Source organism: Argentina silus (genome assembly GCF_951799395.1).
Source record: "Argentina silus genome assembly, chromosome: 9".
Classification (NCBI taxonomy): Eukaryota; Metazoa; Chordata; class Actinopteri; order Argentiniformes; family Argentinidae; genus Argentina; species Argentina silus.
The window spans coordinates 7,615,981-7,633,584 of NC_139663.1; the positions used below are offsets into that span (position 1 = coordinate 7,615,981).

At 41.8% G+C, this 17,604-nt stretch overlaps 1 protein-coding gene across 1 annotated transcript in view; it reads left to right on the top strand.

The window, feature by feature from the left end:
* Positions 1-1,754: 1,754 nt before the first annotated feature.
* hs3st4 (heparan sulfate (glucosamine) 3-O-sulfotransferase 4) overlaps positions 1,755-17,604 on the top strand; it is a gene marked incomplete at its 3' end in the record, with an annotated part of 65,015 nt that continues 49,165 nt past the window's right edge. The window contains exon 1 of the mRNA XM_083676473.1: positions 1,755-2,424. Within this exon, the coding sequence (XP_083532599.1) occupies positions 1,817-2,424 (608 nt within the window). The 5' untranslated portion in view covers positions 1,755-1,816. The remainder of the gene's footprint in view (positions 2,425-17,604) is intronic.

A 17,604-nucleotide genomic window follows, 5' to 3' on the forward strand; every position in this document is an offset into this window, starting at 1 on the left:
ATAGTCTGAGTGATCTTGTGAAGGAGGAATCGGGATTGGTTGCGGCAGCATGACAACTGTTACATTGGTGCTGTAGACCCGGAACTGCAGTTGCGCTCAGCTCAATGGTGGGGTGCTGTGGTTTGTGAGTTGAGAGGGATAAATGTAACCAGGTTGAGATAGTAAACTCACTCCTCAAGCTGAAATACCCCCAATCAAATTGCTAGCTTTTCAGTGGCATAGCTGGTTCCCATTGGGTATTTTGGTGATTTCGGTTGGCAATACAGATGTTGGTTCGAGTCTTGCGTGAGCTCAGACTGTGAGGAAGCAATACTGTTTACAGCAGCGTGACTGTTGCATATAAACTCTGCCTGCATCTCCTGCCTGCATCTCCTGCCTGCATCTCCTGCCTGCATCTCCTGCCTGCATCTCCTGCCTGCATCTTCCTATTTTGAAATGCACTCCAACCCTGTCAGGTGTATGTATAAGAGGTAGATGTATGAAAAGCAATGTCCACTTCGATATGAGTAAAGAGCAAATTCTCTTTTAATATCGTTTCAACTGAAGATAGTATTGATCAGCTTTAGTTATACATCCTACCCTCTGGTGCAATCTCCCATTATTACAGCTGGTCTTGGAGAGGTTTTCTGTAGGAGAATGTGTGACATTGTAATATTCCAGAGAACACCAGTAGGGCGCAGGCATGAGCTACATGTAGAGATTCAATAATGATAATAATAATAATAATAATAATGACAACAATAATAATAATAATAATAATATAGGTAATATAGGAACACTATACTATAAATAAATTGTAAATAAATTGTAAATAAATTGACTCATTGGTAGTACAAGGACAGAGTTTCTTTAAAGTGAAACAAGTGTAACAAGCTGCGCATTTGAATGTTAACTACCCTGAAATTCATTTACCAATATTTGCCCGTCAGTGCCAGCCAAGGCACATGAAGGGGGAGGAGTAGTCATTCCACCTCCATATACTATCACAGTCATATTTGACGTTTCACAGGCTTTCTTATTGCCTACTCTGGCAAGGATTGCGAAAAGTGGGTGTACACATTCAGCTTGTGCTGTTTGTACTACTGTATAGTGGTTCGGTTCGGATGAGCTCACACAACTGATACGCACATCGTATCTACCAATCAACAAAAGGCATAAGGACAACAAGCAACATTTCTAGCCACTGAGAGGAGGCAATGAATATGTATGCAAAGGTTATTCACTTTCTACTGCACAAAGTTAGTAGGCATAGTGAGAGGACGACTGTGTGGCAGTTAATACCCTCCTTGTTCGAAAGATCCAACGGATTTGTAATTGACAGTTTTGAATCTACTGTAGTGCTTGTCAGTGTATCGAGGAGTGGACCGGACTCACAGCTCAGCGGTTGACGAAGACGTGCTTTGCACACTACTTCAAACACTTTGCCGTTCCCTTTTTTCTTTTTCCGTAAAATGCCAAGACTTCGTCCATCACACTCTGCCCATTTCAAACCAGGGTGCTCATTTGGAAGGACGCCAGACCGCAGCCTTTCTAATCTGCAAGTTCAGTCCAATAAATTGTGACATAAACTGTCAGCGTTGGAATAAGAAATCGATACTCAAGAAAGGGACGCGATATTCTTCCGGAATTTTAACGATCTCTTTTCCCTCTATCCTTATAACTATGCGAATTGGCGGTAGGTTGGAGTGGTCCAGCTACACGCATTTTCAACTGGAGCAGTGCTGATAATGACAGATTATTGTTGTTGAGTGTCCATGCAAGACTTGGGGTGGAAACATGTCTGGCCACTTCTTTGAGAGGATCACTGCTATCAGAGATGGCATTTTGGTCCAGCACTTCGGTTTTTACCTCTAAAGTGCCCCGGAAAATCTTATTCATGTTCACTCTCTCCCTCTCTGTCACCTACTTGTTCTATAGCTTGATGAGCTGTTACAACTCGTTACAGTTCCCCTTGCAAGAAAACTACGTGTACCAAGGGAGGCTGGTGACGGAGGAGACAACTTTCGTGACATTAAGGGAGAAACTTTATTCGACTTCATCTCAGGGATATCTCGACGAGGAACTGATAGAGGCAACTGCTGCCGAACAAACAATTTCCACTGTTAAAGATAATGTGGAAACCGAACAAAGGACATTGGAGTGGGTTAGGACTCAAGCGGCTCCAACTAAAGCCGCGGCGGTGTATCACTCCACCGCGTTGGAGAGGGAGCACCAGGAATTCAGCACCACGGACAACGAATTCAGGGTGAACTGTACCTCGGATTATGGGGAGAAAAAACTGCCCCAAGCCATTATAATTGGGGTAAAGAAAGGAGGTACCAGGGCTCTACTTGAAGCTTTGAGGGTCCACCCCGACGTCAGAGCCGTTGGAAATGAGCCACATTTCTTCGACAGGAACTATGAGAGGGGACTGGATTGGTACAGGTGCGCGCATCCACTTTCACTTCACCCTGTCTGTTCTGAGGTCTCGACTTCCAAAGCAAGCCATTGGTTGGCTTTTTCTATTTGTTAATAATTCAAATAAAAATTAATACAAAAAAACATGAATAATAACCGTAGTTATAATATTACATACAGTACAATTTCTCAAATATGTCATAAAGTGTATCTCCCTGTACTGTCCTGTAGGTAAATCAAATTTCATTGCATCAATATGTGCATTAATTGCAGAATACCTTCCACAATTGTGTTAATAATACGTTTGGGTGTTCAGAACTGCCCCTATGCAACAGGTCTGGTAGTGTGGTGGTGTAGTCTGGATTTGGGATGTCATACCATGTTATACTATATACTGTGCTACACTAATCGCAAAATCTTGCCTCAATGTGTCAGAAATGTCCTTGTACACACCTAGTCATAACAAGTTAGTTACAAGATATTCAATATGATTACTTCAGTATAAGCTCCAGTATAAAGTCTATTCCCAGCCTTTTGTCAAGATTTGAGATTAGAATTATGATCGGCTAATCCAGGTGTTTTTCTACTCAGATCCTAATTATTGTCCCATGTCTTTTCACATAGGAATATTTCTAGATTTTACTGTACAGTACTCCCATCCAGGTTAATCAGTCAGAGGTGCTTCTTTTGTTTTCCAGAACTATTCCTTATTGCCTACTGTGTGATTTACACGTTTATGAGAGAGACAAAAATGAATACATTGTAGGATTCAATCATGGTCCGTGTGACACTAGCTCAATAAAGTGTCATCCCAGCGAGATGATGTTTGACTAAGGGAATGGTGGATTTCAGATGAACTCACTGAGCTGGTGAGAATGAAGCCAACACACACAGTCCCTGCGCCCGGAGCAGTGCTGTGGCTCTTTACAGCAAAGGCTGTAGCTCAGGGCTATGGGTAGGGGAGCATCTGCCTTCATCTCACTGCAGAGGGATGGGAGCTCTCGGATGTTCATTTACCCAGTGTTAATGCGAGCCGTTTCATTACGCTTACGGTGTGGGGCTCATTAGACAAGAAGATGACAGGCTTACATAAATAACACCAAAGTGTGCTTGTGTGTTTTAGTGCCCCTGAGCCAACCAAATCCCTTAAGCGCTCTAAAATGTATTTCTGCTTTCGTCCTCTGTGTAATGTTAACCTCGGGATGACGTATGCATGCAGGAATTAAAGAATCTGGTAGCTTAGGTTTTCACCCATGGGAAGGATATACCCAATCCGCCTGTTCTGTCGGCCAAATGTAAAAAGTATTATGGTGTGACGGGAAAAGGGTTACATTGAGAGCTATGCGCCCCGTCAACAACCCTGATACTTTAGACAATGCAGACAGCACATACCAATGTTGTTATCTGTTAGGATGTATCATCATACATCACATCACTGTGCTCTGGTTAATCTGTGGCTTATCCTATAGGACTGAAATCATGATCAGCTGATGATGATGACCATTTAATGTTGCTTTAGGAGGCTGAGTCCAATAATCTCATCAAATGCACTGAATCAATTTGGATGTGCAGTAGTGGCACATTTTACACTTTGTGATGGTGTGGAATCTGTAGGTCTGTGGAGAAAACCAGTGATGTAGTCAGTGGAGAAGCCAGTAAAGAATACACAGCCTGAGGTGTATAGTGTTGCTGAAGGTGTTCTGCACTTGCTGCGGTTTAGTGTGTCACAGAAGCCTGATATGCATATGGAATTCATCATGTATAAATATCAAGTAAAAATGGCTTTTTATGCCTCATCCGCTGGGCATATATATCTCAAGGAGTATGTTAATCTTCTTGTTCTTGAAATATGATGCAGCACCGTGGTGACATTTATTTTACCGCCTGACACAATGTTTAAAAGGCTTGTCGGGGAGGACCTTATGCCTTGTTAAACTCCTTACCGCTTTTGAAGACAAGCTATAGGTTTTATCGAGTAGGTAATTCTTTCTGTGTGTCATATGATAATAGCTCTGCTATCATAGGAAGAATCACGCCACTGCTGGGAAGCCAATCATGGTTTAAATAGGTGCTGCAAAACAACAGAGGATTAATTGCACTGGTATTTATGAACAACTCTATTGCTTGTAATACAATTGATTTTTTTTCGAGAGATTATTTGGCTTGTCTTACTGTGCACAGATCATATTATGTGAGCTGTCAATGAAATGCATGGCTTTGAAATGCCTCTGAGGTCTCCAGGCCCTTGTATCCTTGTGTTGTGAAAACAACGCTTTGACCTCGTAAGTGATAAAAGCTGGGGATATGTGATTGTAAATCTTTGTGAGCTGTGTTGTACCTTTGCAAGGCTATGGCCCTGTGTTGCACAATGTGTCAAACAGTAATGTCACATTACAATACTGCTCATAAAGTGAAAATATCAACATTATTACAGCTATGGCAACAGCAGCATGGTTTTTCTTGCTCTCCATCCTCAAGCTATTTCACCTCAGGTGAAGGCTTTTTTCCCCCATTTCTAGATGCTGCATATAAAGCCTTTAAAGAGATGCTTAAGAATCAGTCTTGCCATCACCAAGGACTTTTCTCTTTGTGTGAGTTGCAATGCATTCAGATCAATCGGACCTACGCAGCTCTGAGGCCCACACAGTGGTTCTACCTCAGCCAAGGCCATACAATGAAGTGCTCTCGCTCTTTTCTCCACTTTGTCATTCATGGTCCTTTGTTTTGTGCTGAATGGTGAAAATCTGCTGCAAAAAAATTCACATTGCCCTCTCTTTTTTGTAATAATAAATTCTAGTAGTGTTGGGAATGTCAGAGCACAATGCCTGACTCTGTTGCTGTGGGACTGCATGTACTCAAGCCCCAGCTTTATCCGCACCCTTCAGGAGTAAGACAGGACCCTCTGACAGGAAGTGTGTGTCGGAGACACCGATCCACTGCTGAGCAAGGCAGCAGAGAGTCTAAATCCAGCGTTTATCCCTTGTTTACCCCTTCACCCCCCTTCCTCAGCATGCAGCTCCACAGGCAGCTCAGCCCCTGACTCTTGCCACCCGACTAGGGGCCTGTGACTCCAGTCAGCCGGGAGATGGGATGGAGGGAGGTGGGCCAGATGCCTGAGCAGGCTAGATGCCATCCCTCCATCCCTCCATCCTCAAGCTGGGCCTGTGTGCTGCTGCAGCGCCTCCTCATCTCTGTTCCTCCTCAGCACGGCAGAATCTGCCTACCCCTGATAAGACAGCGCCAAGGCTCGCAAGGACGCACCTCTGGGTACTCTGATGCCAACGCGGCAGTCATGGAATTAAACTTTTTAATTAGCAGTATGCCCCAGTGCCTGTAGAGAGAGTGGACTGCTGCAGTCAGGTCTGTCTCAACACCCCCACCCCCTTTTCCACTTGATTAAGCTCCCAAGCACCATAGAGCTCATGAGATTCCACCAACGTCCAAAACAGCAATCATATTTATTTCCTCTTCCAGCATCTTTGACTGCTGTCGATGCAAACTTGATAAAGTGTGATGACACAAATATTATCCAACAATCAGTGAGTTAAGAGGAGGGAGCTTTTTTTTTTTCGCAATCTGTCTAAATGACAGTAAATTAATGTATTGTAGAATAAGCAGTGCCTTCTGTTTACTGCCCAAGTAATCCCTGTCCACCTCGGGAACATCCGCCAGTGGAGTAAATGCTCTTGGGGCAGTAGGTAGTGCGGCCGATTTGTAAACGGAATGTCGTGAGTTTGATACCCACTCAGTCTCAACCTTGCCGTTTGCTACACTGATTTTAGAAGTGGCCATCGGAGAGGTGTGTCCACAGGGACTTGGTATCGTGAAACGTGTTCACCTGAGTGGTACTCTACCCCGCTGTTCGCTACAATACTGTTATGATCCAATAGCCTAGTAAATGAGTGCTCCTTCATTAGTAATACAAATAAAAATATATAATATAATTTAATTTTTTTATTGTATGTGTGTATTAATAACTGCATGTACTTTTATAAGCTATGTGTGTGTAAAATGTGGCCCCAAGATTAATGTATATTGAAATAAATCTATGTTCATGGCTTGTAACTCTAATACTTGTAATGCTTGTTACTGTTACTTATGCGCATGTAATACTATTACAAGTCTTTACTTATCTGTGTGTGTAGCTACAGTATGTGTATTTCTCTATTCTGTAGCCTAGCTATGCACTTTATTTTTTTCCAGTTCAACCAATTCCGCAGCCTTTATCAAAAGACATGTACTGTAGTCATGAACAACATCATCTGTGTTTTTAGTTGGGAGGATGTGGGCTCAGTTATTTCTTGTATCACTCCGTGGTCAGCCTTTAGGTTGATCCCTATTTGCATGGGATTCATTTTGCAAGGGGAGGCAGGGTAATGTAACCATTATCAGAGCATCTCTGTAACTGTATTAAAATATCTTAACTTAATTATTATATTATATTGCAGTTCACATAATTTCGACTTTCTCAGACCTGACATTAATTTGTCCTGTCCTAAATTGAAACATCTTAACCCTGTGCCCCCCAACAAAAACTTTATATCCCCTCGACATATTGTCACAAGCACTATGGTTGAATTTTGCAGTGAGTGCACAAATCCATGCAGCTCTGACGCTCATGAACACATCACATCATTTTGTCTCCAAGAGGTATCTGCTGGGGTTTTCATTAATCCCCAGTAATTCCCTCAATCTCCACATTTGACCGTGGCTTGGTCCGTCAACATGTCATATTCAGTATTACTCATTATTTCAGTAATACAAAATGTGGTATTCTAATGATTCTTAAGTCCTGACTAAACACAACCAGTGCATTATTTTTTGCATGGTGTTGATCGAATTCAATGATTACAATGTTAAACGTCAACAAATGGACATCTCCGGACCTCACTCTGGGTACTTTAGTAGTAATGACGCCCCGGGGAAGTGACATAGATGGTAGTAGTAGGGAAGTCAGTGTTAAGTTGTTAGATATCCACTGTAGGCTTAGCCTACTTTGACTTGCTTGGATATTTTGCCTGCACATACTGGCGAGCCAATTAACGCCACTACAACATAATTTGACAAATAACCATTGTAAACCATAGCCTTATACCTCATTGTGCTGAACACTGAAGGGAGTCAGAGGAGAGACCGACAGGTCAGGTAGAATTTTACACACAGGGACATAGTGTGCCTCAGAGTTTCAAAGGAGGAGCCATAGGCACATCCATGGACAGACCTCAGTTTTTATATCATACCTAATTATTGATGTAGCTTAAGATATGTTCATTAGAAATGGCCAAATCATGACATAAGAAAACTAAAAACTGTTCTCCATCAGTCATTACGCACAAATGTTACCGTACCACGGCTGTCTGCTCACAATTAAATGCCTCTATAATGGAATATGGAAGGACAAATGTTATGCTTTCCTCAAAAATCAAGTTTTTTTTCGTTGTCTAAGGCACCAAAGCTTGTGGTGATCAGTTACATACATGTTTTAGAGCCTATCCACAATTATGGATATTGTCATATCATCTGTCAACAATGTGTGCCCCATTGCAAAAATCCAATGTGTGTGTTCTGGCGCCAGCCCTGCTGCCGTTAACAGTCAATTCTGGATGAAAAAAAAAACATGAATGACAGTTTGTTGGGTAAAACTAATCCAATGCGAATCATCCTCTGAAAAAACGGATGTTGTAGGGTAATAACTACATAACCAGCATTCCCCTGTAACACGAGTCCAATCCAAATAAGGCTTAAGTCTATTTCTATTGTGACAGAAGAATTATGAAATAAGAAATACTGCTGCATCCTCTGTGGCTTAGGGAGAGAAATCTCTCTGGCTGTGGGCTAGTGAAGCCAATTTCATTCTACTCCTGTTCACTATTCACATCAATGCCATTCTCTCTCTCTCGCTCTCTCTCTCTCTCTCTCTCTCTCTCTCTCTCTCTCTCTCTACCCGATATTCATTTCCTCCTACTGCCTTGCAAAAAGCTACAATCAAGTTCTGATTCCAAAAGTTGACTTTACTTAAGGTTAGAATTTAATTTGCCGATTTAATTTGCCAGCACAAAGAACTGGCAGTGGCATGGTTTGCCATAAAGGCTTAGACCCACTTTAGGTGTGTGTCTATCAAAATAGAATTCAGTTCTTCTCCATTGTCATTGGGGAAGCGGGGAAGTCTTAGACCCATATTTCTGTTCCATGGCATGGAAGGATTGCCTGAAAATGACAGCCACAGTACCGGCTGTTAAATGATTTATTTTGGACCAAAAATAAAGTATAAGCTGAAGTCATTTTAATCTTAAAAGGATTCCTATCTCCTAGGGATTATTTACTCGCCACAGAATTGCCATGATGTGCTTCTAGTCAGAAGAAACAATGATTCCATTCGGCAGAATACTGGTTTACAGCCATCTTTAAATCTCTGCGAATAAGACTTCCTTGGGACAAATAAGCATGTCAATCATACTTGTCAAGATTCCAATTTTCCTTTCGCCTCTCATCGCACTTGCGCTGTGCATGCCCCTTATCGGTTGTGAAGGATGCAGTCTCATAACACACACCAAACAGCGGGCTGATGCATTGTTTCAGTCAAAGCAGAAGCCTGACAGGAATGGCCATGAAGCCAAGACACAAGGGCTGCTGGGAGCATGTCTCAAATATGTGCCCATGACCTGACATGTACTTCTGGAGTGTGTTATGCTGAGGGATGTGGGAGGATGAAAATCATAACTTCTCCTTGCATGCTCCAGGCTCCACCACTATTATCATTCCACCTGCACATCCATGACATGCTACAGTACATACATCGCCTATTCATACAGCAGGAAATACATCAGCTTGGCCATATCGCCATGGTGAAGGAATTACATTAAGATTGGAGGCTGGATGGGATGGTGCTTTTGCCATATGAAACAATTGTCTTATTTTTCAAGGATTCATCGAAGTGTCAAATCAGGAGGCAAAGTTCTGCTATGTGTTGGTCCTGTCAGCCAAAAGCAGCTTGCGACATATGACACCTTCCACTGCTCAACAACAATCTGACAGGCTTAATTCAATTATGGCAGTGCGATGTACTGAGACTCCGGAGGTGTGAGCTAATTTCTCTGTTTACACCCCTGAGTCACTGTCACAAACAAAGACAAACAGATTCATTGGCTTCCAGGAGCTTGTTTGCTGTGATTGTCCCATTGCCTTTGAAGTTTCTCATCGCGTTATGTTGTTTATTTATTCATGCTCTTTCTTTCCCTGAAATCACCATGGGGTATTCCGCTAGAATAATTTTAGCACAGTGTGAAACAATGTAGGAGCTGAGTATTAGATGTGTAAACTGCGCACAACACAGTTCTTACTCAGAGATGGTATGGCTGTGTGGTGATTGGGAATTTTGAGGAGGAAATCTTCATCGGGAATTCTATTTTTAGATCACTCTTATGCAATGTATTTGGGTTCAGAAGTCTCAACTGCCAGTTTCAAGCATGCTTTAGTAATCAGCCTCGACCATATGAATGCTTTCCCCACTGTCAGTATGGCGGTGAGGAAACTTAGTATATACGTTTTTTTATACAGAGGATGCGGCACGTGCCAAACTCCTTTGAGACTTGGACTAAGCCGAAAGGACGCTTTTAGGGATTATGCTAATTACTAATTGGTGTATCAGAAGGTGATTGTTTTTCCTGGATAATTTGGATTATTGGCATTAGAGATTTAGGGGAGAGTTGACATGCTTTGCCTCTCTAATAGGGCCATTAAGTCCTCCCAACCATGTGAAGCCAACTCTTAGGTAATGTGGGTGATACTTTCTCTTTATTTCCCACAGCATGCCCCACCGCACATGCGCACGCACGCACGCACGCACGCACGCACTCATTAGAAATTATATTACTTGAGAAATGTTTGTATGCTTACAAGAGAAATAACGTTTCCTTGGATTTTAACTATACTTCAAAGAGTGGTATGCACACAGATAGACTGAATGAGCCCTATTATCTGTGGTAGTATTTAATTACTGTAGACATAACACACTGTAGACAAACACATACAAACATGTTTCCCCATGGTCTTAATTTTTCCTTGGATTGGTGAACATGTGATTTTGCTGCGAAGTTTGTATTATGAAATAAGACACAACACTGTAGATGTCAAACTGCAGTTACAGTATATTCAGTAGATGTAGTTCACAGTGAAAAATAGAAGAGAGAACATGCCAACCCATACCCAGGCTGTTGCTGGATTAAGCTCTCTCTCTTTTTGTCTGAGGCTTTTCTTGAGATATGTGAGCTACACTTGGTTATTCATCCCATTCATTTTAAGTATGCTTGGGATGATGCCTTCCACCCCAATCGACCTCCAGTTTGTTTCACGTCTGCAAGACAAGAGGAGAGAGAATCTTAAGTATGAATTGATTTTTAAATAAGCATACATTTACCTTCAGACACCTGCAGAACATATTGGGGTTGTGCTGTGTTGCAAACAGGCTATTTTAATTGATCTCTGTGATGAACAAGGAGGACAGGCCTCCATGTCTGTTGATTCAAGGTCACTTTGCCATCACAATCCTATACTGTGTCCTTTCGTTTTTTCAAAGGGCCAACTTACCATGAAAGCGCATCTTGGCAGAGGTGAAAAGGTAGCAGTGCTGTAACTAATGGGTTTATTTAATTTAATTTACTGCTGCGGCCCCAGGATCATAGGAGGCATGCTGCCCACAGTAAGATTGAGGTTGCTGTGGAAAAGAAAGAAAGATTAACCCTCTTTTCAGAAGGGCAAAATTAACTCTCATGTCATGCTGGATTTTCTTGGCGAGATAGCAGGCTGTATAAATCTGCAGAACTAAATGAATACAGGTTTGTAGTGAAATGGGGCTCTCCAGCTTGTTTCTTACAAGGTCCCTCATCAACGTCACACTTGGGTCGTGCTTGCTGGGCTGGGAATCGCTCATAAATGAAAGCTTTGTAAACATGTCCTCAGATGGATGCAAGAGAGCATTTGCAACAACAATGCATCTTGATTCAAACATGCCATCCAAGGACCATTCAGTCATATCTAACCCAACTCAAGTTAAGCCTATTTTGGGGACTCACAAGGGCTATTCTTAACATTATGATTAAAGGTAGGGAATTCTGTGGAACAGCATGGTATCCTGTTACGGTCATTATTAACATGTGCTAATAAGGAATTTATCTTGGATGCCATTGTTGTGGTCACATGTCACACGTATCTGTTTCTATCCACATTGTCTCCAATTAACAGTCTCTGAATTTCTGATGCAATCTGTGGAATATAAATGAAGCAATCCCAGCAGCCCCTGGCTCTGCATCGTCTCGGCTCATGCTGAATTGCTCTCTCTTAGATCTGTTTTGTAATAAACCCACTTTTTACAGGACTAAACACGTACTCACTGTACCTTGGGTAAACTCAACAAATGCTTCAGGGTTTAGAAAATTAATGTGGCATGATAATTAGTTAACCAACAGAGCGATGCGAGAGGAAGGAATTTTACACCTTGTGTTTAATAACAGATAGTTTAATTTGCCTTGCTTATAATGGGCATATGTTTCTTCAAGCTATTTTATGGTTCCAGTCTCATTTAGCTGGCTCCTTCTGTTCTGTTACACAAGATGGATCTTTACAAACACCCTGAATCATTCTTCTTCCAATACATCTTGGGTTTGTGGTGGCCAGACAGTGTAAAACATTGAGAACTACACACATACAGCTAATGGCTGCCTGCTGTACAGCTGAATCAGATGAAAACAGAGAAGCTTTTAGTTGCCATTGGCTGACAATGGACGTTGTCTAGCCAGTGTTCGAGAATTATAATTTTGGTAACACGGCATCTGCTCAATTGCTATGCTGTAGATACACAGTATTATTACGACTCTTATGTCCCTCACACTCGGATGTCTACCCTATGTGATAGCTTTGAGAAGAGAGTGTGGTGTAGCCCACAGTATTGTTGATGCAAAATGGAAGCACTCTGTAGTGTGACGTCTGTTTCAGCGCTCAGTCAAAGAAACAGGGTACGGACATTTCTAGGTAGAAAGTGTTCTGCCCCCCAACCACCATATGTCATGTTATGACTGTCAGAAAGGCTTCAGTACATTCCAAAGAATGTCCTTAGTAATTATAGTAATATGACAATGAATGTCTTTGTTAAACACTGTATTGCACAGAGAAGCTTTGACAGCACAAAGGGCATGCCCCCCACCTCATATAAATGGTGCCACAGAGATAGGCATGGTCTTTGTGCTTGCAGATTTTTATTCCTTTTGTTTCCTTAGTCAAGGGCCTTTTTTCATCTGGCTTTTGCATTATCTGAATGTCAAAGACACAGTAAAGTCCACCACATGTTCTGTCAATTTGTGAAACTCACCAGAACAATCCTATTGTGATAATGGATATAATCATCAGGCCTCCTATGGCACAGACACAATTATGGCAAATGCAGTCAGGCTGGGGTACCCATGCATGCGATGAAGGGGAAGATACACTAAAAAGCCATGTCCACCTACTCTACATTAAAATGTCTGTCAATCATGAATATGTATTTGTTATAGAGGAAGTCCATGTTTTAAAAAATTAAAAAGTATAGCTTAAAGGCACCATATGTCTCCTCCTCTCTCCCTCCCCTTGCTCGATGCAAACTACTTCTAACTGAAACAATTAATCTGTCAATCATTTTTACATGACCTTGAAACTAGCAAAGGACCTGTGTGATTGAAATGCAGTCGTTATTTAGTTGGGAAATATTTGCGCAAACATGAACACAGAAATGAGCCAGTCAGTGGAGACACTCGCTAAACCTGAAGTTTCAAACAAATCCCCTTATTCCCCAAACAAAACTCAGACAAGGCTGTAATGTCAAACAGGACATTTACTAGGAAAAAATATCTGAATACATTTTACAAACTTACAGCTACTGAGAAATGCTTGAGGCTCCCTGGCAGTACAGTAGGTAGCCAATGACCCACACACGCAAGTCACAGGTTATACGCCCAAAGCAAGTGGTAGACACCCAGAAATGTCCTGAACATTTTGGAAAAGCAAATTCAGGCAGAAGGGTAAGGTCTTGGCAGGTACACACACTGTCAGAGACTGCCAATGCATCATAAGTAATGATTCAGCATGGTTATTTTATTACATTTTCAAGGGGAAATAGCTACATATTGCACCTTTAATTTACAGTCAAACACACAAACTAAATGTTGGAGCAGTAGATGCTTGATCTGAATCTCATGACATCCTGTAATGAATTCTGCTATTCAAACAACAGTAGTCATTAACCAGTAGCATGGTAAGAGTAGTAGCCCATTGCAATCAAGGATAATGTTTACAGCTCCATTGCTAGGCACTAATAATGAGTAGCTTATATGTGTGGATGTACAAGATGGCATCAACCATGCACTGGTTCAGATTCGACTATGCAGGTCCCTGTGCTGTGTATCTTCAAGCCTGCCTGGACCCTGTTGAGGCGTAATGACCCACTGGTTTGATTGACTGTCACCAAAACCATATCAGGGCAGCGTCTGGGTGTGATCCCAGCCTCCTCTGTCCCTATGTTGCGTCTGGGCCATGTTTGTTTTGGAGAGAGCCCTCTGCCTCTGCTGTCCTCTTTATTACTGCAGCCCCTAATGCTTTGATTTAATGCACTCTCAGAGGTCAGATATTGCGCTGGCAGCCACAGACCACTTCCCTCTTCACTGCCCCATTAATAACAGCAAACAAATCTGGGACACACTGTAAATTTCCTCCCTGGCATATTAGAGCTGTTTGGATGTGCCATGTGGACATCTTTATTATGGGGAGGAAGTATATCTCCAAAGCAAACACTCGGTTTGTTCTATTCCATCATGTCCAAAACATGTGGTCCATGTCCACAGTAATTAAACATACTATTCCCAGCAGGATAGCTGCGTTCCGTTACAAATCCTTTGAGGATCATGATGTTTCTGTTCAGGATGCATTAGCCATGTAGAATCACTCACCAGATTTGACCATGATGCAATCTCCTTTCTTCAAGCAAACCTGTTATTTCCGACTTGCTCAAAACAAGATTCTCAATCTCAGTGGTTTCATCAGTAAAATCCAATGACAATGCCTTGTAAAGACAAGACGTGTATAGTCAGAGGCATATCAGCATCAGTCCAGAATGTGTTTTTTAGTGCATCTACGGCTAAGTCCCGGCCTTAGCAACGCTTGTGTTGTATTAAGAGACTATCACTAGAATATATTTACCCAATTCAATGCAACCCAAATTATAAAGGAAAACAAACCTTGTTAAATGGAAACAAGGGTACATCTTGTATCTACATTCTTCTCAGACAGGCCTGTCCTCCCTGGGATATCATGGCTTTGTAGCAGTACAATTTCAGCACAAACATATCAGATATCCTTTCATCAATGATGCGGATGTGGTTGGACAGGAGAATTATTATTGTTGTCAGCATGTGTTTATCTTGATGTAGCCTCCAATAATCAAGTTTATCCAGCAAGCACATTTCATTTGATTCAAGTGCCATTGCAGTCAGAGCCCTTGCATTTCTAGGAAGCACACCATTTTCTACAGTAGACTAGAAAAAAGACTAAATTAATTATTTTGTAATCATTTTAAATATTAAAACTCATATTCTGTTTCTAAACACAGTAGACAATATTTTATATTATCCATGCAACTTGGGAAATATACATTTTCTAAGTTAAGTATAGCCAAAGGTTGTATAGCAAAGCCTCCATATATCATTTCAGTATTTGGACCTTGACATTCTTGAGAATGATCAATTATATATGTGCAAGGCATATCTGCTATTTGAGGTGGTTTTCAAACATGTGTGTCCAACTTTGCCTGTAGAGTTAATTTGTTCACAGTTGCCTTCAAGTTATTACCAATAAATCCCCTTCCCACTCCACCTGACTCACCACAGGTGTCCACAGACATGGCTGAAGAAGACACGTCAAAACTCTAGACACATGGCTGTTCACCCTTCTGTAACCTTCTCTTAAGGCCTCCCATTTGGGTTAGAGCTGCATACAGTACTTTGAAAAATGATTTATAAGTACCAACTGTGGCTGTGATCATAAATGAATCATGCTGGACTGTATATTGCTCCAGTAGAGATTTGTAGGCAGGAAAAGCTACAGTAATGCTGAATCACTGAAGCAGATGTCTTTATATAGACAAGGCAGGTAGCATATTTGAGTAACAGATACTCTGGGGACTGAAACCTTTCAGCATGCTTTCTGTTAGGGCTTGTGATTTACAACATTGCCAATGACAAAAATTGCCCTGGAAATGCACAGGACTCATTCCAGTTCTCTGCTTACACTCTTCTCCATCTTGTTTATACACCATTAATCTCCTTCTGCATCCTCCCCTTCACTTTTCTTATGAAAGCATAAACTGCCCCAGGCTACTCTCATGCAACAATGGCTCACACTGTCCATAACACAGAAAAGCATTCACCTAACTCACAGGAGACCAAAACTATTTCAGCGGTATTGGCAACGTCTGTCACAGAGGAACAGTAGCGATGACAGGATTGTTTACGATTAAGAAGTATAGCTTTTGCCACTAGCGATCACTTATTATGTTGTGAAATTAACTTTGCCAAAAGTGGAATATTTATTTCACCCCCCACAAAAAAAACTGAAACTGAAGTAATCAAAGACTAAGCACTAATTACACTCATGAACAAAGTAGTGTTTTTAATGGTGATCAACATCAAAGTTAGTGGAGGACTCGACTCAAATGGGATCCTTAGAGAATATAAATTGTGTGTGTGTGTGCGTTTGTGTGCGTGTGTGTATGCATGCATGTTTGTGTGTGTGCGTGCATGCATGCGTGTGTGTGTGTGTTTTTGTTTGTGCTGAATGAGGGTAATATTTTCAATGTGGAAAGTCTGTGATTCTCGGATGATTCACACTTTGCTCAAGGAAAAAAGCAACATGTTGGTCTGCCCCACTGAATAATCAACATCATTAGGAATTCTATTTCTCTCCCCTTGCTATTAAAAATGAACAGGCCCGCTATGGCTGCAAAACTTGGCAGCAGGGACTTGGTCTTGATTTGCGGGGGAACCAATGAAACGGCTTGGCGGGGGCGGGCATTCTCTCAGATGTTAAGACATATGAATTATGCAGAAACCAGCTGTTCCAATATTTATCACTATGAGTGAATATTCTTTAATGCATACAGGGAAGCCATAGTCATTATATCTGTTACATATTTAGGCTTAAATGTGATTGATGGATGCTAATATATGAAATATGGGCATATTAGAATTACATTCCATGCAATTCTTAGCAGTGTTTGCGATTGTGCTGTAACACTATCCCAATAAAATGTTCTCAGCTGTTCAATAGTAAGCAATCTCGTTATTACAAATTTCACTCTGTAGTAAAATTGATAACTGAAATTAATTCTAAGACAACCGGGAGAGTGAATGTATCCCATGTTTCCTCTGTTTTTATACCCAGACAAAATTATACACTGGAGCATTGTTTATGCGTCAAACCAGGCCTCGTTCCAGATTCCTGCTCACAAAGAAGCTCAGCATTAATTGGCAACACCAAAGTGGAGACACAGCAAACAGACACCTTTCTCACTCAGTCCACCATGCAAATAATATTCAGTATGAGAAAAGGAAAGCCAGCTGTCTTTTAAGTTTCATCCCCTCGGTTCTAATGCCAAATTCAGTTGAGCTGTGCAGTGTTTAACCTCTCCACCCCCGGATCCCCAAGGCTTTGGCAGGAATATCCTGACTAAAATTAATGCAGTGGTGGGCGGCGATTGGGGAGGTGAATGAGGGATCGTGAATGACGGTGAGATAATTGGGGTCTGCTGCAGCTCCCTTTCCCCTCTCAGATCTGGGGACAGGAATCGAAGGGAAGAGGGGGTAAAGGCTTACTCAGCAGAGGAACCCATTTGAGGTGGGCACGCATACCCCCTGCTACCTTCTACTCTCATAATGGCCCTTTAGTACACTCTGAGTGAGTCTGGTTAGATATATTGCGTGTGGCTTACCTATATTGAGAGTTACTCCTCAACTGTGCTGTCAGCAGCCCCTGTGGAAAGTGCTGTCCGCGCCCGAGGGGAAATGGAGGGAGCTGCTAAGTGGTGCACCTTGGCGAGGCCCGTGTTTACCCCCGAGACACTCACAACACTGACACATGCTTTCACTTTGACTAATAAATCATTGAAGGTCTGATGTGCATCGACGG